Below are 17,279 nucleotides of genomic sequence, written 5' to 3'. Positions count from 1 at the left end.
TTTGCACCTGCTGTTCCCTCTGCCTGGAATGCTCTCCCTCCTCCTCTGTCAGCTACTGGTTCCTTACTTTAGGGCTCAGCTCGAGCATTACCCATTAGGGCATCTTAATCCAAGCAGGCTCGTGACCCTCAGTTGGTTGGTCTCCATCTCATTTCCCTTCTTTATTTTTTTTATCATTATCTGATATTACCTTGCTCATTAGCCTAATTATTTGCTGACTATCTCCCCTCACTAGTGTGCAACATCCACCAAAGTAGAGACATTGCCTGCATGTAGTGGGGGTTCTGTAAAGTTTTTTGGGTGGATGAGTAGGTGGATGGTTGGGTGGGATGATGGGTAGTTGAGTGAATGAAAGGGTAGATGGGTGGATGGATAAATAAATGAGTGAGTCATAGAAGAGCAGATGAACAGATGAGTGGATGGATGGATTCTGGATGGTTAAGTGGGTGGATGGATGGATAGATGGATAAGTGGGTGGATGAGTGGACAGATGGAAGGTGGGTAGATGGATGGGTGGGTGGATGGGTGGATAGATGGAAGGTGGGTAGATGGATGGGTGGAAAAGTGGGTGGGTGGATGGGTGGGTGGAATGGATAGATGGATGGATGGAAGATGAGTAGATGGATGGATGGGTGGATAAGTAGGTGGATGGATGAACAGATGGAAGGTGGGTGGATGGGTGGATAGATGGAAGGTGGGTAGATGGATGGGTGGAAAAGTGGGTAGATGGATGGGTGGATAAGTGGGTGGATGGATGGATAGATGGATAAGTGGGTGGATGAGTAGATAGATCGAAGGTGGGTAGATGGATGGGTGGGTGGATAAGTGGATAGATGAATGGATGGATGGAAGATGGGTAGATGGATGGATGGTAGGTGGATGGGTGAATGGCTGGATGAGTGAATGGGTGAGAGGGTAGGTGAGATGGATAGATGAGTGAGTAGATGGGTAGGTGGCTGGATGGGTGAGTAGGATGGATGGGGTGGGTGGTGAATGAATGGAAAAGTAGGCAGACAGAGAAATGAAAAAGTAGGTAGGTGAAAGGAGGGGTGGACAAAGCATCATAGAAGAAATGAAATAGTACAAACTTTAGATTCTGACTGACCTAGATTTAAGTCCTAGGTTGCTTGCTCTGAGCAACCTTGATTTAAGTCCCTTGCTAGCTCTGAGAACGCAGACAAACTCTTTAAGACCTCAGTTTCTTCATTTCTAAAATGGAGCTGTCACCATCTAATTTTGGGGTGGTTGTGAGCATTAAGAAACGTGAAGTGTCCAGAGTGCAACGTGGCACACAGTAGGTGTCCGGTAAAGTGAGTCTCCCCCACCCCGTCTCCCTGCCCAGCACTGTATCTGATGGGAGGTCTTGGGCCCCGGGGAGTGCGTAGCTGTAGCAGTGGACGTAGAGGAGAGGGAGCAGCTGGGGGTTACCCTGCCATACTGGATGCCATCCTCTCCTGTTGACCATCCTGCCCACTCTGGATCATCCAGGGGAGCCCCTGGCTGGGCCTCTGAAGTGGCTCTGTCCTTCTCAGAGACCAACAACTTCATGGACCTGTCACTGAGAGGAAATGAAGACAAGTCAGCGTCTCTGTCCAGGGGGTGTGTGCGCACCCAACCCTCATGGCCACTGGGAGCCGGTGACCTCTGACATACACTCTTCACTCATTCATTCCTTCGCTCACTCATACAACCAGCATATGGAGCACCACGGGGCATCGCGCTCCGTCCTCCCTCCACGGTGCCCAGCTAAATGCCATCTCCTTCCCCAGAGGCGAGCAAGCCTGTTCTCCCGATGCTGTTTCATTGAATGAACTTATTTACTCAACTTTGGGACCTGTTTTTCAGAGTTTTCCTTTTGGCCTAAGCATTGCTATGGTCATTTTGCCCCTGCTGTTTACCCTCAGATCTGTTAGTCCACCTTGGAAGAGGGTCAGTTTTGTGCAATTCAAATGTTGAGGACTTCTTGTATCTTCCTTTCGTCTGCGGATGAGGGGGCTGCCTTAAACTTAAATGTGAATTGCCATCTGGTGACTGTGAAACCGTGGGCAGCTGACGTATCCTGTCTGTGCCTCAGTTTCCTCAGCTGTAAAATGGGGTTAGTCTATGTCGGTCTGCCTAGCTACCAATCAATCATCCACTCATCCATCATTCATCAATCTGTCATCTCTCTCTCTCTCTCTCTGCCTACCTGCCTATATCATCTATCTGATCTTGGGATTATTGTGCACAGTGAGGACAAGTGGGATTGCCCAGTGTAAGACCCAGGAGGGCTCGGGGTGGCTACCTGGCATGGAGAGGAGCTGTGCTCAGCCTCTACATTCCCCAGGGACCAAGGACCCTCACAGTACCCCAGGAGCCCCCCAACAACTGTCACCTAAGCTCGCACTGTGTCCACTGCCCAGTGGTCTGCTGTTGACAAGGTCACTTTCCATAAAAAGGGTGAGTACCAGGTGGCAAGGTTCCAGGGCTGCAGACAGCCCCACAATGAGTCCAGCTATGGCCTGTCTAGAAGGGGCTGGGGATGAGGGGACAGCAGGCCTCCTGGTGAACCCCCACGCGTGTGTTCTGGCCTGTAACAAGTGATCCCACGCGTGTAGACTCAAGCCCTTCGTGTAGCAAGCCTGAAAAAGCATGACGAACGACAGGGCTGGGCACATCATTAACAGCTATGGCGAGGATCTTTCTCTGGCACCAGCCCTGCCCCTCTCTGGCAATGAGACAACCTAACAAACTTTAGGGCATTCATCATATTTGAGGGCAAACTGGTCCTGCTATGAACTGGCCACATGAGGACTTAACCACTTTGGCCCATTGAAGACCAAACAGCTTTCGGCTGGTCTGGCCCCCAGAGCGGGCACTCAGCATCTGTGAGGTCCAGAATGGTTCTGGCCGCCCTGACCTGCCTGCGCTGCGGGTGCTGACCCAGCAATGCTTTTACAGCCTCAGCCTGCGCCCTCCCCACGCTCAGCACCGCGGCGGACTCACCTCTCGGGTCCACCCTCGGGCCTCCCACTTCCAGCAGGGTCTCTGGGGTCCTTGGCATCAGTTGTGAGTTCTGTTTCTGCAAGGTCAAAGGAGTCTTGTCGTGTGATGGGGGGCCAGTAATCGGGGTCCAAACGCGGGCATTGACACCCACCGGCTGTATGGCCTTAACTTGTCTGAGCATCTGTTTCCCATGATCTGGCTCCTGCAACCTCTCTCAATCCTCCCTGGGTTCTTCTGGGACCATTAGTCATTGAATCACTCATTCGTGCGCTCATTCACTTAGCAAATATAATTGCGCACCTGCTATGAACTTGGGGCTGGAAAACGGTAGCAAACACTGCACAAGGCAAACCTCTCCGGTCTCCCCCGACAGCCTTGCATGAGCAGTTTCTTGTTTCTGGAATGTTCTTTTCTAGGCAACTCGCACCCAACCTCAGGGGTCACCTTCCTCAGGAAGGAGCCTGCCTCTGACCATCCTCCAGGTTGGGCAGGCCCCATCTTCGAGCTCCAGGATGATAATACTGGGAGTTGACGCTTAGGACTTTTACCAGGGTGAGCCCCTGTTCTGTGCAACAGATGTTTTCAGAAAAGGCAGAGCCTTTTCTGGGGGCACCTGGCTGTGGGTCCTTGCTTTTCCATGGTGGTGGGGGTTGGGGGTGAGCCGGGGGCGGGGGAGCAGCCTACAGTCTACTGATGAAAAAGCACATGCTCTGGAGTCAAGTTGCTTGGGTTCAAATCCCAGCACTGCCACCTATAAGCCATGTAAACTTGGGCTAGTTCCTTCACTTCTGGGCCTCAGTTTTCTCACCTGTTAAATGGACATAATTACAGCACTGACCTCACAGAGGCACCGCGATGATTAAATGAGCTAATGTATGTGAGGTGCCACGGGGGTCCTTATCACCCACCATGGGTGAGCTTGGATCAGTGACGTCACTCCCAATGCGTTATCGGTTTTCCAGAAGCCATGGTATTTTCTGGTTATTAGAAGCCCTAGCTGGCGTGTTGTGGGCCTTCTGGCCTCTAGCCACCAAATGACCATTTGCTCAGCCTCTGCAGCAGTTAGGACTTGAACACTCCAGATTTGAACACACCCAAGTTCTAATGTCGTGACCTCAGAAAAAGTACTTGCCTTTGCCCCAGTTTGTTCATTAGTAAAATGGCGACCAAAAGGGCACATGCCTCATAAGACAGACCCAATGAACTTAGCACTCTCCTTGGCTCACAGAAGGTGTCGCTCGCTCTAACTGGGGGGTTGGGTGGCCTCTCAGAGAGCTGTCTGCTTCCAGGTCTGGGCTCCCAGGAAGGGTGTGGCCAGAGCCTTCCAGGCATGCCCGTGGGATCCTTGGAGCCTTCTCCTCAAGGGGGGGCAGGATCCCGGCAACAGAGAACCAGCAAAGCCCACCCGTACCTCCATCTCCTCTATCTCCTGGCCTTCTGGCTGCATCCAGAAGGCCCACCAGGGCCCCCTTCCTGCGTAGAAGCTCCTGGTAGGAACCCATCTCTGCAATGGCTCCGTCTTCCAGCACCACGATCCAATCAGCCTGGGGCAGGACGTGGAGTGCGTGGGTCACGAGAATCCGTGTCTGGGAAAAGAAGGGGTAGAGGTTACACTGCTGTGTTTGACCAGTCATCCAGAGCTGGGGGCTCAGGGGCAGGCAGCGTCCTGGGGCCGTGTGTGGGAGGAGCTCCCCTTCTTGCCCTCCCACCTTCTCTATGTTCCGGTGGAGAAATAGAGGGGCTCCTTCAACCTGTGTCTTGAAACAAGAAGACACAGGGTTTCCCTGAACCTGGCCGGTGACCTGAGGTACGGCTGGAGTAGTTTAACCGCGGACCCATGAGCAAGAAATGACTGCTGTCGCAAGCCACAGGGATCGGGGGGGTGTTTGTTAGGCAGCATTGTCAGAGCAAAAGCTGACCACTATAAAGAGGAAAACTGGACTTGAGGAGAGGGCTGGGTTAGGACTTCCCCTGCCTTTGCCCTGTGAACTTTGACACGTTTTCCCAAACGTACTGTTCCCTGGAGCAGCCCGTCGGGCCCAATGACCTGGTTGAAGACCTGCTGGCCGACGTGGGCATCCAGGGCCGCCAGGGGGTCATCCAGCAGATACACAGCGGCCTTCCTGTACACGGCCCGGGCCAGGCTCAGTCGCTGCTTCTGACCCCCGGAGAGATTCATGCCCTGTGGCCACAGGAGAGGAACAGGGGCCTGGGTGGACGTCATGCTCATCAGAGTGAGGGCCAGCTCCCAGGTTCAAACACTTGCTCTCGAACCAGCGTCCCCACCAGCCTCCACCCAGCCTCGCCTGTCCCCTTCCAGCCAAGCTGCCTGGGGGAAGCGACCTTCTCTCCTCCGGCTCACTTCTCCTTGAGTCTGGCTTCTCTTCTCGCTTCTCCACCGTATGATACTGCCTCCCTCAGGACACCAGTCATTTCTCTGGTTGCCCAACCTTATTTTCTTTTTCTTTCTTTCTTTCTCTTTCTTTCTTTCTTTTTCTTTTTCTTTTTCTTTTTCTTTTTCTTTCTTTCTTTCTTTCTTTCTTTCTTTCTTTCTTTCTTTCTTTCTTTCTTTCTCTTTCTTTCTTTCTTTCTTTTCTTTCTATTTCTCTTTCTTTCCTTCCTTCCTCTCTCTCCTTTTCTTTTCTTTTTCTCTTCCTTCCTTCCGCTCCACTCCACTCATATGTTCCACATGGCTACTACACCCAGTGTCCTAGGCTCTGGGGATACCATAATGAACAAAACCCAGTCCCTGCTCTCATGGATCTTGCACTCTAATGAGGGTAGGGTGGGAGACATGTAATTAATAAACAAATCAAATCTATCACCTATCAGAAGATGTTATGTGCTATGAAGAATTAAGCAGAATTAGCGTGTATGTTGTACCAGCATGAACAGGGTTGCTGTGCTGGGGGTGGCAGTCAGGTAAAGCCTCTCCACTAAGGGGACGTTTGGGTTGAGACCCGATGGGAGTGAGGGATGAACCACGTGGATCCCCGGCAGAGAGAAGAGCACCTCAGGGTGGGAGCATGCTTTGGGTGTGTAATGAACATATGGAGATCCATGTGGCTGGAGTGAAACAGGAAAGGGGGAGCATGATAGGATGGGGCTGGAGAGATGAGTGGGGCCAAACCTTGAGAAGACTTGTTGCAGACTATCAGGACTTTGGCTTTGACTCTGAGAGAGATGGGAAGACCTTGGAAGATTCCCAAGCAGAGAAAGGATGAGGTCTGACTTAGGCATGAACAGAATCCCTTTGGCTACCACACTGGGCTTAAGCTATCAGGCGTGACGACAGAAGAAAGCAGGGCAGCCACGTAGGGGGGGAGTTGATGGTGGATGATGCCAGGACACTCTGGGTCCTCTCTGAAGGTGGACTCAACAGGATTTGCTGATGGATTAGATGTATGGGTGTATGAAAGAGAGGAGAACCAAGAATGATACCAAGGTTTGGGATCCGAGCTCTGGAGGGATGCAGCTCCCATCACCGGGGATGGGGGTGGGCAAGTTTTGGGAGCGCACATGTCTGGTTTAGGATGTGACAGCTGGTCACAGAGGGAGGGCAGCAAGTACTCCTTCTTTCTGGAACACACCCTCCCTTGGCCTCCAGGACACCCATCCTCCTCCCTGGATACTCCTTGTCAGCCGCTCTTTATGGCTCAGGCCACACAGGGACTCCTCCAGACCCTGTCCTGGGCCCTTTCCTCTTCTCTCTGGAAACCCACTCATTTCCTTAATGGCAGCTCCTAGTTTTTCACTCTCAACTGCCTAATCCAGAGGCTAGCAAACTTTTTCCGTAAGGGGCCAGACAGTAACTATGTTAACCCTGGTCTCTGCTCCTGTTATGCAAAAGCAGCCATGGACCGCCATTAAATGAACGGGCGTCACTGTATTCCCATAAGACCTCATTTACAAAAACACGTGACGGACTGGACTTGACCTGTGGGTCATCGTTTGCTGACCCCTGCCCAATCTGTAGCTCCAGATGCATATATCCTGTCTTTTGGACATCTCTGCCCCAGACCCTATGGTGAAGCCCAGAAAGGAAAAGCTATTTGACCAATGTCACCCAGAAAAGCAGGGCAGGACAGGAGCCCAGGTCTCCTCACTCCTAGTCGCTGAGAGCCCTCGCCTCCAAACCCTGCCACAGGTCTCTGCCTCGGTCTCTATTTTCAATCATTCACTCGTTAACAACTATTTATTGAGCATTTATTACAGGTTTGGCCCTGAACTAAACTCGCTTCGTCTGTCCCACTTTGCTGCTTCCTTGTGTCCTCTTTGTCCCTGCCACCACACGGCCCACATGCCAGGGAGACAAATGGCCCAGAGCTCCGATGCCTTCCTGCCACAAGAAGGCCCCGAGACCCTCACCTGCTCCCCAATTTTGGTGTGGACCCCTGCAGGGAAGCTGCACACGTCTGGCCACAGGGCACAGGCCTCCAGGACCCTCTCCAGCCACATCGGGTCCAGCTCCTGCCTGAAGCACACATTCTCGACCACGGATGTGTTCTGGACCCAGGCCTCCTGGGGCACGTAAGCCACGGAACCCTAAAAGACAACTCACTTCGGCCATCAAAAGGCAAATAGGGATTGAGGTAGGAGCGATTTGGGGGAAGTGGGAGCGGGGAGGAGCAGAGAGGAGTGAGCAGGAGAGGGGAGGAGGGGAAAGGAGTGGGGGGGACCGGGAGGGAGGCGGGGAGAGGGACATTGTGACAGGCAGGGGGCAGCCTCACCTTGATGGTCACCGATCCCTCCACCTTTGACAGCTCCCCAAGGAGGGCAGAGAGCAGAGAGGACTTCCCTGCCCCCACTGCACCAACAACCGCCAGCAGATGACCCTGGGGCACAGTGAGGTTTATCCTGGCAACACAGGAGGGGAGATGTGTCCCTGGGCAGGGCCCAGCCTGAGTCTGCCTGGAATTGGTGAACCCCGACAGAGCCAGCCTTTCCTGTTGGCGACTCATGCAGAGGTCACTGTGGGTAAGTGTGGAGCTGTCCTTCTCTCTCACAGTCCTTGTCCGGCTATTTAAGCGGCCACCTTGCCCCACACACGTGCACATGCACACACACACGTGCCGTCACACAAGCACACACGTGCATTACACTGCACACTCACGCACACTCCTGCAGTCATACAAACGCACACCCTTAGCATACCACACGTACCACAAACATGTGCAGCCACAGACGCGTGCGTGCACACTCACGTGTATGCACAAGTGCACACACATTCACGCACACGTTCTAGTGCACATCTGCACACACGCTCATGCCTGCATGTGCACACGTGCGTGCACACACCTGCTTGCACATATGCACACACACACACACACACACACACACACACACACAGTTTATTGTGGCAGGAGGGTCTAACCAGCCTTGCCTCTTGTCCAGGGTATTACAGTAGGCTCTTCACCACTCTCCCTGCTTCTGCCCTTGCCCTCCACCCCTGCTCATGTGCTGTAGCCCATCTTCCACCCCGTGGCCAGAAGGACCCGTTAAAACCCGTTAAAAGTGGGATCATGATGCCTCCTCGCTGAAGCCTCCAGCGGTTCCCATGTCACTCAGCATAAAAGGTAAAGCATCCCGACAATTCACGAAGTATGTCCGACCTCCCACTGCTCTGTCCCTTAGCCACTCGGCCTCAGCCACGCTGACCTCCTGCTTCTTCTCAAAGAGAGTAGGACAGTGGTTCTCAAGTAGGAGGCACTGTGCCCCTCCCCAAGTGTCATTTGTCACACCTGGTGGGTGGTTGCTGCTAGAAGCTAGTGGGCAGATACTGGGGGTCTTGCTAACCATCCTCCAATGCATAGCACAGCCCCTACGACAAAGAATTCTGCAGTCCTCAATGTCAATAGTGCTGACGTGGAGAAACCTTGGTCTAGGCACACTCCTGCCTCAGGACCTTTGTACTTGCTGTCCCTACCACTAGAAAGCTCTTCTTCCAGACACCCGCAAGGCTCATTCCTTCTCTTCATTATGACCTCACTACACATGCCCCTCCCTCGACATCACACCCTTACCCTTTCTCATTTGTGTGCCCCCATCACGTCGGCCCCAAGAAAGCAGGGCCCTTGCGCGTTTCCTTCACTCTGTCCCCAGAGCCTACAGCAGGGGCTGGCACATAGCAAGCGTTTAATAAATACTACGAGGGGAGTGAATGGCAATCGACATGAATACCCCCCAGGATATTTTCTTTCCCTTCTTACAGAGTTTTGGGGCTGGCTGGGGTTTTCTGCCACAAAGACCCCACCGAAAGTGGGGGCTGCAGGTGGCAATGACCTGGGAGCTAACAGAGGAGAGAGAGAAGCAGATGTGGCTGACGGGGTCTTGGGGGCCTGTCCGCTAGGCCTCCCTTGGTGTCATCTTGGCCAGTGTGGGGAGCGGGGACCAGGGAGGTGTTCCCTCCCCGACCGGGGAGGCTGATTCACCGTTCCTCCATCCCCAGGAGTCTTGCTTCCCCCAAACTCGCTGCCAGGGCTGGTCCCAACCTCCCTGACAACAGCGGCGTGGGTGAGCCCGCCCTCCAGCCCCTCTCCCCCCCCCCCCACCCCGCGGGAAGCCTGCATCGTCTCTCACACGGGACACCGCGGCGGCTCTCGCATCGTCCTCCCGACCCCGGGAAGGCAGTTTGCGGAGAAGCCATGCTGTACCTGCGCAGGCAGAGGGTGCCTTCTCGGGACCAGGCGAAGGTGCCGTTGTGCACGCTGATGCACGTGTCCCCAGCAGCTGGAGGGCAAACCCAGACAACCTGTGCTTGGAGAACCTCATCACACAAGGGTGCCCGTAACCTCTCCGACTTTATTTCCCAGCTCGACGAACACGTCACCGTGTTTGTCTCCCCAGACTTCCCGCACGAGGGCGAGGACCTGGGCTGTTAGAGGGTTGGCTGCTGTAACCCAGACTGACGCGCCATCAGTGGGCACGGGTAGCCACTGAATGACCGGCAGAAAGTGTCACCGTGCCCGTTTCCACATTGCACGGCTGGTGACCTGATCTGCACGTGCCATCCTGTCACCAGCAGCCCCAGCTGGGACCCTGGCTTTTGGTCGATGGACCGCGGGAACCGGTCCTCTTATCCCTCCCATCCCCCTCCTGCTGAACTCCGCACTCACAGCGTCTGGAGGGACTTGAGTCCACAGCCCCAGGGTCAACTTCTTCCAGGCAGAGGAAGGCGGCCAGACGGTCCAAGGACACCCGGGCCTGGGGAAACCAAAGCCTCAGGTCACTGGTGCCCAAAGAGCAAAAAACGAACTCAGGCTTCAGGTGCCTGGTGCCTCGGGATATGGAAAACCTTCCGGTCTCCCAAGCCTGATGCATTTGCAAAGCTTTAACACAAGGCTTTCCAGGCCACGGGAAACTGTGCACACGGAGGTGGTGACGACGATGACGGTGGTGACCTCCCGTCTCCTCACCCCTAATTAGCATAGTAGGGACACTTGGGCTGCCATTCTGCAGATCAGACCCCGGAAGGAGATGGTGGCTTTTCTAAGGGGGTCATCAGACCATTATTGGAAATGGTTCCAGACTCTGTCCACCTAGGGGAACCCTCTCTGCTCTCAGCCCTAAAACCATCTCTGGGAACGAAGGAGGCGGCATTTGAATAGGGACACCTCAGGGCGCCTGGGTGGCTCAGTCAGTTAAGCGTTCAGCTTCAGCTCAGGTTGTGATCTGGTGGCTCGTGAGTTCAAGCCTCGCATCAGGCTCTCTGCTAACAGTGCAGAGCCTGCTTGGGATTCTCTGTCTTCCTTTCTCCCTCTGCCCGTCCCCAGTATGCACTTTTTCTCTGTCTCAAGAATAAGTTAAAACACCAAAAAAAAAAAAAAAATTTAAATAGAGATGTCTCAGCGAGGCAACTTGCTTTCATTTCTACCACACCAAGGTGGCACAGTGTGAGCAGAGACAGGGAAGAGAATGGAAATAAAAACACTTTACATGATAAGAGAACAGTGATTGCTGCCCATTCCTTGTATCCTCTGCCCCTCCCGGCCTCTCCCTCCCTCCCCTGTCGGTCCTGTGGGCAGTGTGGGGATGCACAGAGGCAGGGCACTGCCTGCTACACCCCTGCGGGTCTCTGCCCAGATGGCCTGCCCGCCCCACCGCCTCACCCGGACCACGGAGTCGATGGAGAAGGGCAGGAAACCCTGAGCCTTGTTGAGGATATTGAGAACCACGAGAGTCACAAAAGCTTTCTCAGCATCCATGGCATTCTCCTCAGCCACCAGCGAATGAACAGCAAACACCGCCAGTGCGACCTGGGGACACACGGGCAGTGACAGTGAGCTGAGGGCACAACCCGGGAACCTGAGCAGGCGTCTCCAGGGGCCTGTTTGGCCAAGCCTTGCCACGTTGGAATGTTCCCGCCCGTCTGGTTCTCACCCTAAATTCTGCTACCTGCCCCAGTTCTCACTCCTGGTTCACAAAGCTGTGTTTCTCTGAAAAAATACAACCGTATTAGTGAAAGGAGGTGTGTGTGCGATCCCTGTTCTAGGACCAGAAACTCTTGGTTCCAGGCCTCTGGGGACACTGCAGCATGCGGTCTGGGTAGGGTTTGGGGGGGTTCTAGGCATGGGTGGGACTTGTGAGTCTAGAAATTCTTGGAGATGACCCTGAAGTTGCACGTATCAGCAGCGCTCGAGAACCTTGGGGGTTGGGGGCATTTGTGGCTCTAGATGTCAGGAGGGGGTAGTTCAGTTCTAGGTGCCACTTGGTGATGATATGATGGTCCCTTAGTGTGCTGACCACTCTACATGATGCCTACCGTGATGGTCGCTCGGTGTGATGGTGACTCAGTGACCCTATCCGGGGAGCTCTCATGGCTGTAAGCAATGCTACTTGTGTTTCTCAGCGATGACTGTGTTGTAACTCCAGATCGTCCCCGGGGAGGGGGGTTGTCTAATCCTTCTGGAAATAAGTGATTAAGGCCCACCTGCCACCAGCCTTGACTATTTTATGAAGAGTTTGGATTATTTATTTATGCAGCAGTGAGTTACCGTAGGTTTGTTTGCAACCCCGCATGGACTGAAGTCACGGCTGGCCGTGCTTTAGGAAGGCTAGTCTGGCAGCAGTTTGTGAAATAAACTGGAGGACAGGACGGTGCCCAGTGTGTGTGGATGTGGGGAAGGGGGGCCCCTGCAGCCATCTGACAGCCGGCATCAGTGTGGACCGGGGGTGCTACCTGAGCAGAACCTGCCCCTGTTGCCTCCCCCCATGCCAGAAGCAGCAACAGTTCAGACGCTGGAACCTTCTACGGGAGAATGACAGACCTTGTTAGCCACTACCAGCTTCAGAATCAGCTAACTCAGCACAAAGCAAGGATCCCTGACTGGGAAGGATCCAGGAAAGGTATGTTTGAACGGACAGCGTGGTCTGCAAAGAAAGGCTCCAGGATCTGGGGGGGCGCGGAGGGGGGAGTTCTGCCTACCTCACCCCCTCCCCAGGATTCCCTCCCTCCGTCCATGCTCTGCAGAGAGATCAGAGTGACCTCACCAGAAATGTGGACACTTGGAAGGACACCAGAGACACAGAGAAGAGGAGGCTGGAGGTCCTCAAGGCACCCAGCTCCTGGCCCCGGATGTGCAGGACTCTTTCTAGAAAGGCTCCCTCCCAGCCATGGGATTTGACCATCTTCATGTTCCTGATGACGCAGCTGGTGAGCCGTGCCCGAGAATCTTTCTGCCTCATGTGCTCCTCCTGGTACCAGAGGGAAGAAGAGGGGAAGAGGTCAGGGAAACATCTAGAATTCTCCTCCCCCCAAACCATCACACCCCACCTTCAGCAAATGCCCTTGATTCCACAGCAGGTCCCAGGCTGTCTGCCTCTCAGAATCGCTGTCCCCATAGTCCTGGCCCAAGTCACTGTCATCTTGTCCCTGGACCCCCACAGGTGCCTTCTCCCTCCTGTCCCCCAGCTTCTGCCCTCATTGTGGGCCAGAAATGATGGGAAGCTCCCACAGACCAGGGAGGAGGTGGGAGAGGCGGAGCCCTGAACCAGCCTGGGTGTGGTGCCACAGGGAAGGCTTCCTGGAGGTGGGAGTGACCGTGAGCTATGATGAGCAGGTGCTGGGTGTGCAAATGGGTAGGTGAGGTGGACGAAGGAAGGCGGAGGGGACAGCATGACCCAGAGGCAGGCAGCGTGGTCAGAGAGGGTGGGGGGGGGGTGCTACGGGAGGGAGGTGGGCTGCACCACGTTGGGACTTGGGGGTCAGGCAGAGGAGTCGGGGGCCCCTGTGTCCCACTAAGGAGGGGCATTGTCACAGGGGCAGGTGTGGACAGTGCCTTAGAGGAGGCCAAACAGAAGTCTGGAGAAACAGTCTATGTGAGACCTTTCTTCCTCCCTCCCTCCCTCCTCCTGATTGCCAAGCACTGTTCTAGAAGCTGAGACTGCATCAGTGCATATTCCCTGCTGCCGGGAAGCTTTCAGTCCGAAGAGAGAGAGGAGCCAGGTGCATCCGGCAAACGGGCAGGCCAAGTTGCCGAACAGGTGCATATGGAGGGGAGGGGCGTGTTGCTGCTGTAACCAGGGGTCTGTGAGGGGTTGGGGTGGGGGGGGGCAGGGATGTCTGGGGGTGAAGGTGTTCCAGGCAGAGAGCACCATAGGAGCAAAGGCCCTGAGTGGGGCTTGAGGGTCGGGGAGGGCAGAGGGGGAGTGGGGTTGGAGCTTGAGGGTCAGGGGAGGGCAGAGGGGGAGTGGGGTGAGCCAGGGCAGAGGGGCAGAAGGTGAGGCAGATCACGGCTGGCCACCAAGGGTCTCGGCTCTCGGGGACATGCGAGCCACTGTGGTTCTGAGCAGAGAGGGATGACGAGGGCAGGAGGAGCAGGAGTGCCCAGTGAGGGTGAGACTGGGCCATCATTCTGGATGCATCTGCTGAGGGACGGTGTGTGAGAACAAGAGAGGCGTCCGAGTTGACCCATGGTTGGCTTGTGGCCCAGACGCCGGAGGCGTGTGACAGCCATCCACAGGGCTGGGGGCACCAGGAGGAAGGCAGGGCTCTGAGTGACCAGAAAGGCTCATGCCACCAGGCCCTCCGTCCCCTCCTCATCTCCCCGTACCTGCACCAGCAACAGTCCCGTGACCTGCAGGCTCCCCACCCAGCTTGCCGCCCAGTGTGTCCCTTCTCCCAAATGTCAGACCTGATGCTGTTTCCTCTTCTTGGTGATGAAGAAATTCAGAGGGAGGAGGCTCAGGAAGACGGCGATGGCAGTGAGGGCAGAGGGTCCTAGAAGCTGGAGACAGAGAGGGTGGGAGGTCACAAGACGCCTCCAGGAGCCCGGCTGAAGACACCGAGGGATTTGGTCAGACCTGGGTCCTCAGGCAGGGCATCCCAGGGAAGCTGGCGAGGGCAGCCAGCTGACACTTGCTGAGGACACTCATGCAAACTACCTAACCTCCCTAAGCAGCAGTGTCCTCATCCGTGAAAGGGACATCCAGCATTGCCCGTCACCTAGAATAAGTGCCCGTGTCATACAGTCGTTATCCTAGGTCTTCATTTCACCCCTGACAAGGTTGCCGGATTTAGCCAAAAAACATATAGGATGCCTCGGCAAGTACGAATTTCAGATGAAACAGCAAATGGCTTTTTGGTATAAGTATGTCCCATGCTATATTTGGGATATACTTACCCTAAGAAATTATTCGGTTTCTCTGTAAGTCATCCTGTATTTTGTCTGACAGCCCTACCCCCACCAGCTTTGTGACTTTGGGACAGTTATGTTCCCTCTTGGCTTTGGTTCCCCCCCTCCCCATTTTTTTTTGTGGGGGGGGGGAGTGCAAGCGGGGGAAAAGCAGAGAGGGGAGACAGAGGATCCAAAGTGGGCTCTGTGCTGACAGGCTGACAGCAGAAAGCCCGATGTGGGGCTCGAACTCAAGAACTGCAAGATCATGACCTGAGCCGAAGGCAGAGGCTTAACCAACTGAGCCACAGAGGCACCCCTGCTTTGGTGCAAATGTGGAGCTGGGGGTGGGGGAGATGATTTCTAAGTGGTTGTGACTGTTTGAGATTCCTCCCGCATCATTTGGGCCCAGTCTCTAGACAAGCCCCACCCCTCTTCAGTCTGTGGCCCTCAGTTTCCCCTCTCAGCTTTTAAGAACACGATTTTGTAATCTCCTTGACCACAGAACAAGCCAGTGTTTCATTTATGCAGCAATCGCGCCACCCAGTGGCCAAGTGGAGAAGTGCCCGGAAGGCAAACCAGCCCACCGCCAGGATTGGGAAAATACTCAAAGAAAGGTGAAAGGAAGGTTAAGCTTTCTCTGGCAAAAATAGTATCATTTGGAGAAAAATGCTACAGATGCTAACTGTGGCAACTTCAATGTCTGTCCCCCCTCCCCCCGCCGGGCCAGGATTTCAGGGTGACCTTCTGATGTTAGGGACCGTCCACCAAAAGACCAGGAGGGTGATGGGTGGGTCTTCTGCAGATTTGCTGGGGTCAGGGGTCTGCCCCTTTAATGGCTCTGCATTTTCCCAGGAGTCCTTCGTCCCCCTCCCTCTTCCTACATGTGCCCACTGCATGCTGGGCCCTGGCTACAAGGCGGCCAGTCAGAAAGGGTGCTGGCCCCGTGTCCCATAGGGTAGGGGCAGTAGGCGTAGATCTACAGTCACCGTGACGACACCCACTGGATGGTACTTGGGACCACTCTATGCTCGCTCACTGTCGCTATGCCGCTGATACACCTGCCGGGGGCCTGTGAACTGTGGCACACCTGCCAGAGGTAGACGAAGCAGATGATGATCCAGATAATCGGCAGCCACAGCCCGTTAAGGTAGACGACGCTCTCGGTCAGCCGCTGCACGTCCACGGACACCAGGTTGACCACGTCACCCACCATGCTGGCTTTTCTGGAGGCGCTGGACAGGACCAGGACCTGGGCGGGGCGGGAGGATGGAGACCTGAGCCCGAGGGAAGGACGGGACGAGTGGGGTGGAGGAGGGCAGGGAGGCCCAAAGCACGGACGGAGCAAGAGCACAGCCGCCTGGCCGGTCTGGGGTCTAAGCTGGTCTGCCCTTGCTGGCAGAGGCCAGTCTCGTCCCCATCTAGGCTCAGTTCACTCATCTGTAAAGTGGGCTAGTGAATCTCCTGAGCCAACCTCCCAGGGCCGTCATGAGAATTTGGAGAGATGACCAAAGAAAAAAATCCTCTGACATCCCTAAAACACTGTTGTGGTAAGTCAGTAGCACAATATATAAAACCCTTGGGTTCATGATGATACTGGGGATCGTTTCCTGAATTCCAACCATGCCCCAGGCACTGTGCTAAATGAACAGGGTCACCGTTTTCTGTGATGGGGCCCAACCCACAACCAGATGGACTAGGTGCTGCCATATCTCATTCAGTCTACAATGCTATGGACGAAACGCTCTGGTTTTGTGTCACTAAGGGCAAAAAAAGTAAATGCGATTAAATTAAGACACATGCTATACATCTTGATTTCAGAAGGGTTAAAAAAAAAAGTGAGACTGGGATCAACGAAGTGCAGAATTGCTAACCCCACTTTACAGCCAAGGAAACTGAGGCACAGAGAAGTTGACCAACTTACCCGAAGTTGAAGGGCCTTCTAAAAGGCTAGGCCAAGCTTGGAATCTAGGATGACCAAGGCGAGACAGGAGCTAGACAGGGTGTTAGATCAATTCCCTGAAGGCATCTACATGGTGCCCCTCACACACCAGACCTGGTTCTCTGGCAGCCCCAGATGTGGGCCCTGGGGTCACAGGGGACCCCTTCCAGCCTGTTGAATGCTAAGCTCTGTTTGCCATCGTCTCTGCTGAGTGTGTGAGGGAAGAAGTAAGGGGGTAAATGAGTGAGCCAGGAAGGACTGAGTAGAAAATCTCCAGAAGAATCTTCCAGTGTTTACCGAGTACCTCGTCTGGGCCTCACAGTGACCTGAGTACCGAGAAGATAGAGGCAGGGGGCTTGCTCTCCCACAGCAGAGTTTGAACTGGGGAGGAAAATTAAATCACAACTTACATAGTTCCTTCTTTAATGGCAGTTATGAGGCGTGTTATGAAGCAATGTTTTAAGATAATATTATTCAGTAACATCAATAATAATAATTACTATTATTGCCTATTAGCAAGGTGGACTGTGGGGCCTTAATTGTGGTGTTCACAGGGAGGAAGGGTCGGTGAGGGTAAGCAGGGTTGGCTAGCTTGAATAATTTTGGTGGGCTCTGGGCACAGGAGCTGTCCCTCGTCCAGCACCTGGCCCTGGGGTGACTGGGGCAGGCGTGTGGGGGCCCAGAGTGTCGAGAGCCCCATCAGGGGGCGATCGGGAGTGTGGGCTCTGGACTGGGTAGCT

General features: G+C 54.5%; 1 protein-coding gene and 1 long non-coding RNA gene across 9 annotated transcripts in view; one reads left to right on the top strand and one right to left on the bottom strand.

The window, feature by feature from the left end:
• The window catches only part of ABCC6 (ATP binding cassette subfamily C member 6), a 52,462-nt gene that overhangs the window by 14,648 nt on the left and 20,535 nt on the right, over positions 1-17,279 (bottom strand). For all 4 annotated transcript variants that reach the window (XM_011290585.4, XM_045047777.1, XM_045047776.1 and 1 more), the window contains exons 10-21: positions 15,688-15,849; positions 14,118-14,210; positions 12,475-12,678; positions 11,094-11,240; positions 10,101-10,188; positions 9,639-9,714; positions 7,716-7,842; positions 7,354-7,530; positions 5,000-5,167; positions 4,397-4,571; positions 2,986-3,061; positions 1,429-1,558 (exon numbers count right to left, since the gene is read on the bottom strand). In XM_011290585.4, the coding sequence (XP_011288887.3) occupies positions 1,429-1,558; positions 2,986-3,061; positions 4,397-4,571; positions 5,000-5,167; positions 7,354-7,530; positions 7,716-7,842; positions 9,639-9,714; positions 10,101-10,188; positions 11,094-11,240; positions 12,475-12,678; positions 14,118-14,210; positions 15,688-15,849 (1,623 nt within the window). The remainder of the gene's footprint in view (positions 1-1,428; positions 1,559-2,985; positions 3,062-4,396; positions 4,572-4,999; positions 5,168-7,353; positions 7,531-7,715; positions 7,843-9,638; positions 9,715-10,100; positions 10,189-11,093; positions 11,241-12,474; positions 12,679-14,117; positions 14,211-15,687; positions 15,850-17,279) is intronic.
• Positions 7,437-16,391, top strand: LOC109495268. 5 transcript variants are annotated; one of them, XR_006591117.1, is made up of 7 exons: positions 7,437-7,577; positions 7,749-7,962; positions 8,452-8,561; positions 12,203-12,330; positions 12,455-12,637; positions 13,348-13,467; positions 15,129-16,391. It is a non-coding gene; the product is annotated as an uncharacterized LOC109495268 (long non-coding RNA). The 5 variants fall into 5 exon arrangements; XR_006591115.1 differs by having other exon boundaries at positions 11,719-12,330; XR_006591116.1 differs by adding an exon at positions 11,719-11,806 and having other exon boundaries at positions 7,749-8,561.

Source organism: Felis catus, chromosome E3 (genome assembly GCF_018350175.1).
Source record: "Felis catus isolate Fca126 chromosome E3, F.catus_Fca126_mat1.0, whole genome shotgun sequence".
Taxonomy (NCBI): Eukaryota; Metazoa; Chordata; class Mammalia; order Carnivora; family Felidae; genus Felis; species Felis catus.
The sequence above is the reverse complement of the archived record's forward strand: the minus strand, read 5'-3'. Positions and strand labels throughout refer to the sequence as shown.